The following is a 15,988-nucleotide window of genomic DNA, read 5'->3' on the forward strand; positions in this document are numbered from 1 at the left end:
CTCCCTCTCTCCCTCTCTCCCTCTCTCCCTCTCTCCCTCTCTCCCTCTCTCCCTCTCTCCCTCTCTCCCTCTCTCCCTCTCCTTTAGATATTGTGAAGCGGGGACGCCAAGACACTGGTTAAGGGGTTCAGGAAACTAGTCATTCACACCTGGCTTTTATTTCTAGATCCGACACTTACACACACACACACTAAATACATTTGTCAAAAACGAATGTTGTTCTGACTAGGAATTTATTAAATGTATTTTAATTATATATTTTATTTTAAAGCGGGGTTGGGGGCGGGACTAGGTGGCGAGTAGATTTTTTGGTTGGGCGAGTAGATTTTTGGGTGATTTGTTGAACACTGCACATAAGGGTATCTTTACAGCCAATGCTGTCCGGTGTGCGTCTCCTCCGTCTCTGGCAGTCTCTGGCGATCCCCACAAGCGGCCGTCCTCCTCTTCCACTCAACGCGTTTCACAAGATAGGGTTAACTAGCTTCGTCAGGAGGGTGTACAAGGACTGCCACCTGGGAGTGTAAGGAGAGATCCGATCCGGTTGCTGAGCTGATACAACTTGATCCACGGTTGCAGTTTGCTGTAGTGGTAACATGTCCCTATACATGTAATGTTAATATATATTCTCTTTGATGTACGTGCAATACTCTCCTGTTTAATACTATAAACACTTATCACTGCTCAGAGCTCAGCCCCCTATAAAGCCGTGTATCTCACTTAAACGCAGTTATCACTGCTCAGTGCATAGCCCCCTATAAAGCCGTGTATCTCACTTAAACGCAGTTATCCCTGCTCAGTGCACAGTCCCCTATAAAGCCATGTATCTCACTTAAACGCAGTTATCACTGCTCAGTGCACAGCCCCCTATAAAGCCATGTATCTCACTTAAACGCAGTTATCACTGCTCAGTGCACAGCCCCCTATAAAGCCGTGTATCTCACTTAAACGCAGTTATCCCTGCTCAGTGCACAGCCCCCTATAAAGCCATGTATCTCACTTAAACGCAGTTATCACTGCTCAGTGCACAGCACCCTATAAAGCCGTGTATCTCACTTAAACGCAGTTATCACTGCTCAGTGCACAGCCCCCTATAAAGCCGTGTATCTCACTTAAACGCAGTTATCACTGCTCAGTGCACAGCCCCCTATAAAGCCGTGTATCTCACTTAAACGCAGTTATCACTGCACAGTGCACAGCCCCCTATAAAGCCGTGTATCTCACTTAAACGCAGTTATCACTGCTCAGTGCACAGCCCCTATAAAGCCATGTATCTCACTTAAACGCAGTTATCCCTGCTCAGTGCACAGCCCCCTATAAAGCCGTGTATCTCACTTAAACGCAGTTATCACTGCTCAGCGCACAGCCCCCTATAAAGCCGTATATCTCACTTAAACACAGTTATCACTGCTCAGTGCACAGCCCCCTATAAAGCCGTGTATCTCACTTAAACGCAGTTATCACTGCTCAGTGCACAGCCCCCTATAAAGCCATGTATCTCACTTAAACGCAGTTATCACTGCTCAGTGCACAGCCCCCTATAAAGCCATGTATCTCACTTAAACGCAGTTATCACTGCTCAGTGCACAGCCCCCTATAAAGCCATGTATCTCACTTAAACGCAGTTATCACTGCTCAGTGCACAGCCCCCTATAAAGCCATGTATCTCACTTAAACGCAGTTATCACTGCTCAGAGCACAGCCCCCTATAAAGCCGTGTATCTCACTTAAACGCAGTTATCACTGCTCAGTGCATAGCCCCCTATAAAGCCATGTATCTCACTTAAACGCAGTTATCACTGCTCAGTGCACAGCACCCTATAAAGCCATGTATCTCACTTAAACGCAGTTATCACTGCTCAGTGCACAGCCCCCTATAAAGCCGTGTATCTCACTTAAACACAGTTATCACTGCTCAGAGCACAGCCCCCTATAAAGCCGTATATCTCACTTAAACGCAGTTATCACTGCTCAGAGCTCAGCCCCCTATAAAGCCGTATATCTCACTTAAACACAGTTATCACTGCTCAGTGCACAGCCCCCTATAAAGCCGTATATCTCACTTAAACACAGTTATCACTGCTCAGTGCACAGCCCCCTATAAAGCCATGTATCTCACTTAAACGCAGTTATCACTGCTCAGTGCATAGCCCCCTATAAAGCCATGTATCTCACTTAAACGCAGTTATCACTGCTCAGTGCACAGCACCCTATAAAGCCATGTATCTCACTTAAACGCAGTTATCACTGCTCAGTGCACAGCCCCTATAAAGCCATGTATCTCACTTAAACGCAGTTATCACTGCTCAGTGCACAGTCCCCTATAAAGCCGTGTATCTCACTTAAACGCAGTTATCACTGCTCAGTGCATAGCCCCCTATAAAGCCATGTATCTCACTTAAACGCAGTTATCACTGCTCAGTGCACAGCCCCCTATAAAGCCATGTATCTCACTTAAACGCAGTTATCACTGCTCAGTGCACAGCCCCCTATAAAGCCATGTATCTCACTTAAACGCAGTTATCACTGCTCAGTGCACAGCCCCCTATAAAGCCATGTATCTCACTTAAACGCAGTTATCACTGCTCAGTGCACAGCCCCCTATAAAGCCGTGTATCTCACTTAAACGCAGTTATCACTGCTCAGTGCATAGCTCCTATAAAGCCATGTATCTCACTTAAACACAGTTATCACTGCTCAGTGCACAGCCCCCTATAAAGCCATTTATCTCACTTAAACGCAGTTATCACTGCTCAGTGCACAGCCCCCTATAAAGCCGTGTATCTCACTTAAACGCAGTTATCACTGCTCAGTGCACAGCCCCCTATAAAGCCATGTATCTCACTTAAACGCAGTTATCACTGCTCAGTGCACAGCCCCCTATAAAGCCGTGTATCTCACTTAAACGCAGTTATCACTGCTCAGTGCACAGCCCCCTATAAAGCCGTATATCTCACTTAAACGCAGTTATCACTGCTCAGTGCACAGTCCCCTATAAAGCCGTGTATCTCACTTAAACGCAGTTATCACTGCTCAGTGCACAGCCCCCTATAAAGCCGTGTATCTCACTTAAACGCAGTTATCACCGCTCAGTGCACAGCCCCCTATAAAGCCATGTATCTCACTTAAACGCAGTTATCACTGCTCAGTGCACAGCCCCCTATAAAGCCGTGTATCTCACTTAAACGCAGTTATCACTGCTCAGTGCACAGCCCCCTATAAAGCCATGTATCTCACTTAAACGCAGTTATCACTGCTCAGTGCACAGCCCCTATAAAGCCGTGTATCTCACTTAAACGCTGTTATCACTGCTCAGAGCACAGCCCCCTATAAAGCCATGTATCTCACTTAAACGCAGTTATCACTGCTCAGTGCACAGCCCCCTATAAAGCCATGTATCTCACTTAAACGCAGTTATCACTGCTCAGTGCACAGCCCCCTATAAAGCCATGTATCTCACTTAAACACAGTTATCACTGCTCAGTGCACAGCCCCCTATAAAGCCATGTATCTCACTTAAATGCAGTTATCACTGCTCTGAGCACAGCCCCTATAAAGCCATGTATCTCACTTAAACGCAGTTATCACTGCTCAGAGCATAGCCCCCTATAAAGCCATGTATCTCACTTAAACGCAGTTATCACTGCTCAGAGCACAGCCCCCTATAAAGCCATGTATCTCACTTAAACGCAGTTATCACTGCTCAGAGCACAGCCCCCTATAAAGCCATGTATCTCACTTAAACGCAGTTATCACTGCTCAGTGCACAGCCCCCTATAAAGCCATGTATCTCACTTAAACGCAGTTATCACTGCTCAGTGCACAGCCCCCTATAAAGCCGTGTATCTCACTTAAACGCAGTTATCACTGCTCAGAGCACAGCCCCCTATAAAGCCGTGTATCTCACTTAAACGCAGTTATCACTGCTCAGTGCACAGCCCCCTATAAAGCCATGTATCTCACTTAAACGCAGTTATCACTGCTCAGTGCACAGCCCCCTATAAAGCCATGTATCTCACTTAAACGCAGTTATCACTGCTCAGTGCACAGTCCCCTATAAAGCCGTGTATCTCACTTAAACGCAGTTATCACTGCTCAGTGCACAGCCCCCTATAAAGCCGTGTATCTCACTTAAACGCAGTTATCACCGCTCAGTGCACAGCCCCCTATAAAGCCGTATATCTCACTTAAACGCAGTTATCACTGCTCAGTGCACAGCCCCCTATAAAGCCATGTATCTCACTTAAACACAGTTATCACTGCTCAGTGCACAGCCCCCTATAAAGCCGTGTATCTCACTTAAACGCAGTTATCACCGCTCAGTGCACAGCCCCCTATAAAGCCGTATATCTCACTTAAACACAGTTATCACTGCTCAGTGCACAGCCCCCTATAAAGCCGTGTATCTCACTTAAACGCAGTTATCACTGCTCAGTGCACAGTCCCCTATAAAGCCGTGTATCTCACTTAAACGCAGTTATCACTGCTCAGTGCACAGCCCCTATAAAGCCGTGTATCTCACTTAAACGCAGTTATCACTGCTCAGTGCACAGCCCCTATAAAGCCATGTATCTCACTTAAACGCAGTTATCACTGCTCTGAGCATAGCCCCCTATAAAGCCATGTATCTCACTTAAACACAGTTATCACTGCTCTGAGCACAGCCCCCTATAAAGCCATGTATCTCACTTAAACGCAGTTATCACTGCTCAGTGCACAGCCCCCTATAAAGCCATGTATCTCACTTAAACACAGTTATCACTGCTCAGTGCACAGCCCCCTATAAAGCCGTGTATCTCACTTAAACGCAGTTATCACTGCTCAGTGCACAGCCCCCTATAAAGCCATGTATCTCACTTAAACGCAGTTATCACTGCTCAGAGCACAGCCCCCTATAAAGCCGTGTATCTCACTTAAACGCAGTTATCACTGCTCTGAGCACAGCCCCCTATAAAGCCGTGTATCTCACTTAAACGCAGTTATCACTGCTCAGTGCACAGCCCCCTATAAAGCCATGTATCTCACTTAAACGCAGTTATCACTGCTCAGTGCACAGCCCCTATAAAGCCATGTATCTCACTTAAACGCAGTTATCACTGCTCAGAGCACAGCCCCCTATAAAGCCATGTATCTCACTTAAACGCAGTTATCACTGCTCAGTGCACAGTCCCCTATAAAGCCATGTATCTCACTTAAACGCAGTTATCACTGCTCAGTGCACAGCCCCCTATAAAGCCGTGTATCTCACTTAAACGCAGTTATCACTGCTCAGTGCACAGTCCCCTATAAAGCCGTGTATCTCACTTAAACGCAGTTATCACTGCTCAGTGCACAGCCCCTATAAAGCCGTGTATCTCACTTAAACGCAGTTATCACTGCTCAGTGCACAGCCCCTATAAAGCCATGTATCTCACTTAAACGCAGTTATCACTGCTCTGAGCATAGCCCCCTATAAAGCCATGTATCTCACTTAAACACAGTTATCACTGCTCTGAGCACAGCCCCCTATAAAGCCATGTATCTCACTTAAACGCAGTTATCACTGCTCAGTGCACAGCCCCCTATAAAGCCATGTATCTCACTTAAACACAGTTATCACTGCTCAGTGCACAGCCCCCTATAAAGCCGTGTATCTCACTTAAACGCAGTTATCACTGCTCAGTGCACAGCCCCCTATAAAGCCATGTATCTCACTTAAACGCAGTTATCACTGCTCAGAGCACAGCCCCCTATAAAGCCGTGTATCTCACTTAAACGCAGTTATCACTGCTCAGTGCACAGCCCCTATAAAGCCATGTATCTCACTTAAACGCAGTTATCACTGCTCAGAGCACAGCCCCCTATAAAGCCATGTATCTCACTTAAACGCAGTTATCACTGCTCAGTGCACAGTCCCCTATAAAGCCATGTATCTCACTTAAACGCAGTTATCACTGCTCAGTGCACAGCCCCCTATAAAGCCGTGTATCTCACTTAAACGCAGTTATCACTGCTCTGAGCATAGCCCCCTTAACCTTTAATGCAGCTTCAGTTACCTTTGCCAGGTTTCCTCCCAGACCTGGGACTTCCCCAAAACATGTGACTGTGAGACATAGTAAGGGGGAGGGATAGACTGTGTGTGACAGAGAGGGAAGTGAGGGAGGAGAGGAATAGAGACGTACAGCTGGGATCTAATACAGTCAGAACAGAGGGGAGGCAACAGGGTCAGAGACGGCTAGGGGACAGTCAGGATTGGGGTGCAGGCAGGATTAGGGTTGGGCAGGATTAGGGTGCAGTTAGACTGACACAGAGGTCGCTGAGCTCTCGCACGTTGAGTCTCTTCTCTGGATAAGATGCATCTGACCTGGGACCCCCTCAGGGGCTGCTTTATCCTGACAGGTAAGAGAGGGTGCGGGGGGAGGGGAGGGGTTGTGGGAGGGGGGGGGGGGATATCACCCGGTCATAGATACATTTTCTGCACACAGTCTGCATGAAGGGGCAGTATGTGACAGGTGACAATATGTAGGGGACAGTATATGACGGGGCAGTATGTGACACATAGGTATGGGACAGTTGACAGAATTTGAGTGGTGACAGTAGGTAGGGGACAGTAAGTGACAGGGGACAGTATGTGACATGATAGTATGTGACAGGTAACAGTCTGTAGAGGACTGTATGTGACGGGACAGTATGGGACAGGGAACAGTAGGTAGGGGAAAATATGTGACAGGGGGCAGTAAGTGACAGGGGGCAGTATGTGACAGTGTCACGGTAGACCAAGCTTATTAACACTTTACCATCTGGATCCTTTGATTGAATAAAGCATGAAATAAAATAAATTGTATTTAGTCACATAAAGAACACACACAGCTTGAATTACAATAATACTACGAATAACACACTTACTGGGATGGGGTAAAACGAAATAAAATGTCCACAGAACGAAATCCACAGAAATTACGTCTCTAGGCAGGAATTCCCACACGTGGGGTTGCTGCACAAAAAGAGCCGTGTAACAGTCTTTGGCTAGGGGCGCTAGCAGCAACCCTGTTTCTTCCCCAAAAGTAATATTTTTGTTCCCCCCAATGCAGGATTAATTAGCAAATCCTTAGTCCTTGCGAGTACTGGAAGCTGGATACAAACCTTTAGTGGCAATTAAATAGTCTCTATACCGCCCACTGTAGCTTAGATGAATCTGCTTGCAAGATGGAACTCAGATGGAACTTAATCTCAGATGACTCTTAGATAAACTCACTTTCTGACTGACTGCACTAACTTTTAAAAATTCCAAATGTCCTTTCTCCATAATGTACAGCCAATCACTGGTGTGGGAACCAATTTCCCCACCTATCATCAGGTTCTTCCAGTCCTGCAACAACTGGCACACAGCCTCAGTATCGCAACTGAACATGTGCAACAAAAATGTCATCTTCCCCCACCTGTCACCTGGTTTCAGAATAGTGAGAGAACATGTGCCCGAACCACCATTTTGCCCACTCACTATTCGAACCCCCCCCTCCCCCTCTTGGCTCAAATGCCACTAAGTCTGGCCTTGGCCACATGGCTTCTTTGATCTGAGGATACAGGCCTCAATTAGCACGGAAGGGCTAACAAATGATTCACACCTCTAGTTCCTTGCGTTTGAACGGACTCTTTGAAGCTGCGAATATTGGTGTTTCACTTCGCCAGGAAGGCTAACAAATGGTTCACACTTCTAGGACAAATGTCCCTTTGAAGGATTAGCCCTCAGCCCCCCACTGGGTCTAAGCAGACTAAAGATCCTGTCTAATTAAATGCATAAAGGTTAACCATATCTTAAAACACGGCTGCTTACAAATATACTGGTTTCAATAACCTATACTTTTCCACAATTCTGTATTAACATGCACTAAGTCTGTTGGGGGGAGAGAGAGAGCGAAACCCTTAACTGTTGCTACACTTTAAAATCTAACTAACACAGTTTTATTCTAACATGAATTAAGCATTTTCCTTACCCCCCAATAAACTCTCCGCTTTATCCTGAGCGGGAGCTACCATAATTCATACCTTTAACACATGATATGATTTCCCCCCTTACCCCCAATCCTGGATTCAGGGTACCTGGGCATTACTTGGGCCATGTCCCTCTTATCCTAGGGACCCTGTATAGTGTGTGGGGATTCATTAACCCATTGTGTCCTCATGTTAATAAAGCAAACTTCCTCTATACCAGGAAACCCTGTGCCTCATTTTTACCTTTTCCTGCTCTGTGCTGAAGCAGGGCGCCCCAGGAATGTTTTCAGTATGGGAGTTTGACCGGAGAAATGTGCTTTAGTGTATCCCAGAATCTTACCAGATTCCTGGGTACCCCCTTGGGGAATCCTGTAACTCCGGCACCCCGATACATAGCAACATTCCGCAACCAGTTTCTCCATCAAACCCCCCCTGAAACTTACCTCCTGAACACCTCCTGGTCCCAGCACCTCTGGAAAAGGGTAAAACACAACAATGGCAGTTGTCTCGTATTTTGCACACAGTCACAGTAATGCATACACAATGCCCGGGCCCAAGAGCTGACACTCTAGGACCCCAAAACACAGGTCAGTGTTAACCAAGTGGGCTTGACCTTTATTATAAGCCTGGTTAACCCCTTCCCGCCACACCTCCCCACCTCAATAGGATGGCTTTGTGGCAACCACCTCTCCTGGTGGTCCCCCACACCCGGAGACTTTTGAGGTTTCTGGCTCACGAGGGATATCCTTGTCATGCTGGCTGTCTTTCTGGTGTTGAATAGAAAAGTCAAAGTCCTGCAATGCCAGAGTCCAGCGCTGCACCTGGACACTCTCCCCCAGACCCTCCTGCTCACTAGTGGCATATGCCACTTCTCTGGGCAGCTGTTTTCTGCTCAGATGCCCAATGGGAGGTTCACCCCCCTCCTTGGCCCCCTAGCTGAGTCCACAGGCAGGAGACCAGACTACCAGACCTGAGAGTCGCTGTTGGGTCATGTCAGTCAAAGGTTGGGTCACAGCGCTGTACTGGGGAACAGCCTTCCTGTAGTAACTTGCAGTCCCTAACAAAACCTTACCCCGTTCTGGTTCTGGCTTAAGGTGCCCTCCACCCACTCGGTGCCCTAAGTACAGTACCTCTGCCATGCCCACCACCCACTTTGTAGGCTTCAGCATCAGGCCTACCCCCCTGAACCTCTGCAGCTACAGAAACGAAATGTAAGTCCCATGGTTTACTAACCACAGCAATGGTGTCCAAGTGTGCCCTTGCAAATCTGTGCATCCCTTCCAGTACCCTCTCTGCACTCTCTGCTACCTCTGCTGCTACCTGATAGGCATACCTATGCAGAGGTCTCTGATCACCCGTCTCCACTGGATGATCCGGGCTATGTGCTCTGCCCAGCTCACCTGGGAGCAGAACCCTATGCTGTCCTAGCATAGCCCTCGCTTGCACATGCTGCTGTGCACTGCACTGGGACCCTATCCCTACCCGCTCCCCTGTGCCCCCCTGCCTAGATTCCCCTAGGAGGTCAGGCAGAGCATTGCTTGCCAGGTCCCCCATCAGTGTGCTACAAACAGCCAGCACTGATGCCACACTCTGCTGGAAATACTCCTTACACATGTTAACATGATAAGCCCTATTTCTCTCTGTCTCACCATCTTCCTTCACACCATAGGTGCACTCATTCATTTTCCTGAGAACCGGGTACGGTCCAGACCAGGCAGCCTTTAATTTGTTCTGCGGAGTGGGCTGCAGAACAGGTCCCTGCTGTCCTGGAATGAATGAGCTGCTAGGGACATTGTAATCACACCAAGTCTGCTGCTTGGTCTGAATCTCCCTGAGATCAGCCTGTGCCAACCCCATAAACATTTCTAACTGGTCTCTGAGAGCTGCCCCAGACTGTCGCACAGACGCATCAGTCTGGGTAATGTTCCCCTTCCACCCCTCACAGAGTAAGTCAGGAGGTTCCCGGACCCTGCGGCCATATAGCAGCTTGAAGGGAGAGACCCTGGTAGACTCTGGCAGTACCTCTCGGTATGCAGACAGCAAGTGCTGTAAGTGAATCTCCCACTCTGTTCCTTCAATCCCTATACCTGCCGGAAGCAACTGCTTCAGGGTCCCATTGAACCTCTCACATAAACCGTTTGCCTGGGGGTAATAAGGGATGGTGTGCTGGTGCTTTACCCCGCACACACCCCAGAGACCCTGTAACAATTCACGCCTGAATTGTGACCCTTGATCAGTTAGAATCTCACTAGGGCAACCTACTCTAGGAAAAAGCTCTAACAATGCTTCTGCCCCTGCCCTCGCATTGATGGTGGCAAACGTCACAGCCTCAGGATCCTGGGTAGACAAAGCTACCCCAATGAGCATGTAGCACTGGCCAGACCAACTGTGGATCATGAGGGGTCCCACTATGTCTATAGCTACCCCTTGATAAGGTTCCCCTATCACCTGTAATGGGTTCAGGACTGGCCTCACATGATCACCCGCCTTACCTACTTGCTGCCAGGCATCCGTGGCATGGCAGAACTCTGCCCCAGCCCCGGATGGCCCCAGCGAGTAGCAAGGCTGCAACAGCTGGGCTCTCTTGCGAGTGGCCCCCTGATGCCCCACTAGTGGTATGGAATGGACCCCGTGTAACAACGGTTGCCTACACTCCCTCTGTACCACTATCTGTCTTCTACTAGTCCAAACCCTATCTAAACTGGTAGACCCCGGCTCTGCACACAAGAGCCCGCGGTGCCAGGAGTCCCCGGTCTGACCCACTGGCCGAGTCAGACTCGGACACCTGGAGCCTCCTGCGCTCCTCTCTGGGTTCAGACCGCACCGCACCCCTAAACTGTGTCCCTAATTCTGGCCCCCCACACTTAGTCTCAAAGTCAGGGAACCCAGGAACATGTAAAGGGCAAGGTAAGTCAGTCTCTGGTCGCGACTCAGTCTGGCTGACCTGTCTGGTCTCCGCAGAGACCCTTGGAACTGTTGGTCCCAAATGCAGGGGGACGGCGGATCCTTCAGGTGCAACTCCTGATCGCTGGCTCCTTGTAATCGCTGCAACAAGAGCCAGTTCTGCCATAAACACGCATGTAATATTTCCCAGGTCATTGCCAAGGCGGACCTCAGCATCTAACCCGGGCAATACCCCCTCCTCCCTTATGCCACGCCCGGCACCCCAATCACAAGAGACCCGGGCAACCGGTGTGAGCCGCAGCCCATCACCTGGCAGGAGCATCTGCACCCCCGGTCCGGGGCGCAGATCCTCTGGTCTCGCCATATCGGGTCGGACCAGAGTAACCGTGACACTGGAGTCACGCAAGCCAGCTGCTTCGCAAACTCCCATGGTCACTTGGCACAACGGTGCCCGCTGTACATCGCTGGGTGGCACCTGGACCGGTGCAAACTGATGTCCCTCCGTCTCTGCTGCTGTTCCTCTGGTGACAAGTGCAGATCTCTCCGTGGACGTCCCTCTGTGGGCTGATTCCACGGCTGGACTTGGCTCCTCTGTGTGTGCCTGCCGCACACGGGCGACCGGCCTCGCAGCTGGAGAACGTTGCCCCTGATGGGGTCCACTGGACCTTTCCTGGTCCTTACAGTCGGGTCTGCTGTGGCCGTCTCTGCAGCACTGGTAGCACCGTTTCTCATGCCTGAATTGCGCAGGCGTAGAACTGCTAGGTGCTGCGGCAGGCGGCTGTTCTCCGTTCACCAGGGGCGCATGAGGGGTCACTCGTCTGGAAACCGCTGCCAGCATGCGAATCCGCTCATCAGCTGTAGTGTTTGCCCCCATGAGGCAAGAAGTGCTGTTAGTCCAGAGTTAGGGGTCTCCGCAAGTACAGGAACAACTGGCACTGCCGGCACAATAATGTTCCCCGCTACCCCCAACGCCAGTCTTTCACCAATATCCCGGGGAGCGCCCTCTCCCTCCCCTTGTCCATCTTCCTCCTGGGCTGGCATCCTTCCGCCTACCCTGTGCTGGAGGGATGCCACTGCGGCTGCAGGTACCAGAGCTGTGCGGCAAGCACAGAAATGCCTGCTCCATGCTGCTCCATGCTGCTCCATGCTGCTCCAAATCTTCCTCCAGCTATGTCTGGGCTTGACCTTTATTATAATCCTGGTATAACCCCTACCCCGCCACAGACAGGGGACAGTATGTGACAGGTGACAGTATGTAGGGGACAGTATGTGACAGGGGGCAGTGTGTGACAGGTAGGTAGGGGACAGTTGACAGGAATTGAGAGGTGACAGTAGGTAAGGGACAGTATATGACAGGTGACAGGGGACAGTATGTGACAGGTGACAGTATGTGACAGGTTACAGTATATGACAGGTGACAGATGACAGTAGCTAGGGGACAGTATGTGACAGGGGGCAGTATGTGACAGTAGCTAGGGGACAGTTTGTGACAGGGGGCAGTATGTGACAGTATGTAGGTGACAGCATGTGACAGGGGACAGTATGTGACAGTATGTAGGCGACAGTATGTGACAGATGACAGTAGGTAGGGGACAATATGTGACAGGGACAGTATGTGACAGGGGGCAGTATGTGACAGTATGTAGGGTACAGTATTTGACAGGGTGCAGTAATTGACAAGGGGCAGTATGTGACAGGTCGGTAGAGGACTGTTGGCAGAATTTGAGAGGTGACAGTAGATAGGGGACAGTATGTGACAGGTGAAAGTATGTGACAGGTGATGACAGTATGTGACAGGTAACAGGAGGTAGGGGACCGGATGTAGGGGACAGTGTGTGACAGGTGACAGTATGTGAGAGGTGACAGGAGATAGGGGACAGTATTTGACAGGTGACAATAGGTAGGGGACAGTATGTGACAGGTGACAGTATGTGAGAGGTGACAGGAGATAGGGGACAGTATGTGACAGGTGACAATAGGTAGGGGACAGTATGTGACAGGTGACAGTATGTGACAGGTGACAATAGGTAGGGGACAGTATGTGACAGAGGGAGTGTCATGGGAGACCAGGTTTAGTAACACGTTTTTATACCGGGATCATTGGTTGAACAAAGCAAGGAGGTAAAATAAATTGTAATTTATTTCAGGAAAAGACATACACACAATGTAACACAATTTGCACAGTTAACACACTTACTGGGAACGGGGCTAACGAATACAGTAAATATATCCTTTAAACGAAATTGACAAAAATGACCTCTGTAGGAGCCTTTCCAATGACCGGTAGGTACTCACGAAAGTCCTGGAACTGATTTCGGCGCAATGCCATACGCGACCGCCGCATTCTGAAAAGCGGGAAAATTCTTGAGTCAAACTCCCTGAAGCCGGCTCGCGTCTATTCCGCACAGAGCGTCTTTGAATTTGCCGCTGTTGGTTTGGCGCTTGGAATCTGCGCTCCTGATTGGCTGCAAGGCTCCTTATGGGTTTCAGGGTCCCATTCACAAACCTCTACAGCCTATCAGAGCGTGGGAATTTCCCTACTGGCCAATCCCTGATTTGCCGGTATTGTAAAGCCGGGTGGCCAACTTTTTTCATTCTACAAGGGGACATGCGCCAACCTGGCACCTCTGCCTCTTTGCATACTAAGGCTGCGGTCCCAGTCATCACTGTGACACGCGCGCCCGGCGGGGGTGGGGGGCAGCGTGTGCACAGCGCTAACCGCGATCTGCGGTCTGACAGGGAGAAAGGGAGCTTGCGACGGGAGGGGGCGTGGTCGGGGATTTGCGGGGGCGTGGCCATCACGTCACGCATCAGGTTCGCCCTCATTGGGTAAACCGCCGGTGGGGGCGTGGCCACGCCTCCGTCGCAAGTTTTAAACTCAATTTTATTGAGTTTAAAAAATCTTCAGCACGGCGCGGCTGCACCTTCAGCGTGAACGTGCGTACTGGGCCCTCCCCCATTGAGGGGCGGAGCTTACACGCACAGCGCACGCCAAGCCGTGCGCTGTGGCAGTGACTGGGACCGCAGCCATAGCCCACCCGCTGCTGAGGCTCCACAGACTCTGGGATCTGGAAAATGGTGGCCGGATAGCCCTGTGTTAGGCCAGGATGCGAGTACTCAAGTATAACTGCAGTACCCCTCCTGTTCTAACACCGTGGCATCCCTGAGACTTTCAAGTCCGGACTCTGCACAGACCCAGAGGCTCCGAGATTGGTCGCCATCTGGTCCCTCGGAAACCAGGACTTGGAAATCCCACAGTTCCTTCACAGGTTATCAGCATATATACCTATTAAATATAACTCTTTAATAAAATATACTGTGTCCTGTATGTTGTGTGAAAAAATGTGTAAGTCCCTATTCTGGTGTCAGGGATGGACTGAGAGTATACAGTAGAGGCAACGCTTATTCTAACATTTGCCTTAAACTAGCCGGGTTACATTCTGGGTGTGTGCTGGGTGTGTGCTGGGTGTGTGCTGGGTGTGTGCTGGGTGTGTGCTGGGTGTGTGCTGGGTGTGTGCTGGGTGTGTGCTGGGTGTGTGCTGGGTGTGTGCTGGGTATGTGCTGGGTGTGTGCTGGGTGTGTGCTGGGTGTGTGCTGGGTGTGTGCTGGGTGTGTGCTGGGTATGTGCTGGGTGTGTGCTGGGTGTGTGCTGGGTGTGTGCTGGGTGTGTGCTGGGTGTGTGCTGGGTGTGTGCTAGGTGTGTGCTGGGTGTGTGCTGGGTGTGTGCTGGGTGTGTGCTGGGTGTGTGCTGGGTGTGTGCTGGGTGTGTGCTGGGTGTGTGCTGGGTGTGTGCTGGGTGTGTGCTGGGTGTGTGCTGGGTGTGTGCTGGGTGTGTGCTGGGTGTGTGCTGGGTGTGTGCTGGGTGTGTGCTGGGTGTGTGCTGGGTGTGTGCTGGGTGTGTGCTGGGTGTGTGCTGGGTGTGTGCTGGGTGTGTGCTGGGTGTGTGCTGGGTGTGTGCTAGGTGTGTGCTGGGTGTGTGCTGGGTGTGTGCTGGGTGTGTGCTGGGTGTGTGCTGGGTGTGTGCTGGGTGTGTGCTGGGTGTGTGCTGGGTGTGTGCTGGGTGTGTGCTGGGTGTGTGCTGGGTGTGTGCTGGGTGTGTGCTGGGTGTGTGCTGGGTGTGTGCTGGGTGTGTGCTGGGTGTGTGCTGGGTGTGTGCTGGGTGTGTGCTGGGTGTGTGCTGGGTATGTGCTGGGTGTGTGCTGGGTGTGTGCTGGGTGTGTGCTGGGTGTGTGCTGGGTGTGTGCTGGGTATGTGCTGTGTATGTGCTGGGTATGTTCTGGGCTAGTTTGAGGCACGTTTAAGGCATTTCTGCATTGACTAACGACCCATAGGATTAACACAGCAGGGATCCCTGGCAGTCCCATTCAGTTTGAATGGGACTGCCAGGGACCCCCCGCTGTTAATCTGATCGGCCATTAATCAATGCAGAAATGCTGGGGCTAGTTTAAGGAAAGTTTAAGGCATGTATTCAGAATGTACCTGGGTGTAACCTGGGTCTTTTGGGGAATTGCCACTGGTTTTTGTTAGAATAATCGCTGCCTCTAGTGTACATTGTGTAAGTCCCTATTCTGGTGTCAGGGAGGGAGAGTATATAATGTGTAAGTCCCTGTTCTGGTGTCAGGGAGGGAGAGTATATAATGTGTAAGTCCCTGTTCTGGTGTCAGGGAGGGAGAGTATATAATGTGTAAGTCCCTGTTCTGGTGTCAGGGAGGGAGAGTATATAATGTGTAAGTCCCTGTTCTGGTGTCAGGGAGGGAGAGTATATAATGTGTAAGTCCCTGTTCTGGTGTCAGGGAGGGAGAGTATATCATGTGTAAGTCCCTGTTCTGGTGTCAGGGAAGGAGAGTATATAATGTGTAAGTCCCTGTTCTGGTGTCAGGGAGGGAGAGTATATAATGTGTAAGTCCCTGTTGTGATGTCAGGGAAGGTGAGTATATAATGTGTAAGTCCCAGTTGTGGTGTCAGGGAAGGAGAGTATATAATGTGTAAGTCCCTGTTGTGGTGTCAGGGAGGGAGAGTATATAATGTGTAAGTCCCTGTTCTGGTGTCGGGGATGGAGAGTATATAATGTGTAAGTCCCTGTTCTGGTGTCAGGGAAGGAGAGTATATAATGTGT

The 15,988-nt window shown here is 50.1% G+C and overlaps 1 protein-coding gene across 4 annotated transcripts in view; it reads left to right on the forward strand.

Annotated features, from left to right (window-relative positions):
* The first annotated feature begins 6,111 nt into the window (after positions 1 to 6,111).
* The window catches only part of LOC142483312 (cell adhesion molecule CEACAM6-like), a 139,015-nt gene continuing 129,138 nt past the window's right edge, over positions 6,112 to 15,988 (forward strand). For 3 of the 4 annotated variants that reach the window (XM_075583413.1, XM_075583412.1, XM_075583416.1), the window contains exon 1: positions 6,113 to 6,375. Coding sequence is in view for 3 of the 4 variants with exons in the window: in XM_075583412.1 (XP_075439527.1) it covers positions 6,330 to 6,375 (46 nt within the window). In the remaining variant the exon portion in view is untranslated. Of the gene's footprint in view, positions 6,376 to 15,988 lie in introns of all 4 variants that reach the window. The other variant, XM_075583414.1, reaches the window with a different exon arrangement.

Source organism: Ascaphus truei, unplaced genomic scaffold (genome assembly GCF_040206685.1).
Source record: "Ascaphus truei isolate aAscTru1 unplaced genomic scaffold, aAscTru1.hap1 HAP1_SCAFFOLD_319, whole genome shotgun sequence".
Taxonomy (NCBI): domain Eukaryota; kingdom Metazoa; phylum Chordata; class Amphibia; order Anura; family Ascaphidae; genus Ascaphus; species Ascaphus truei.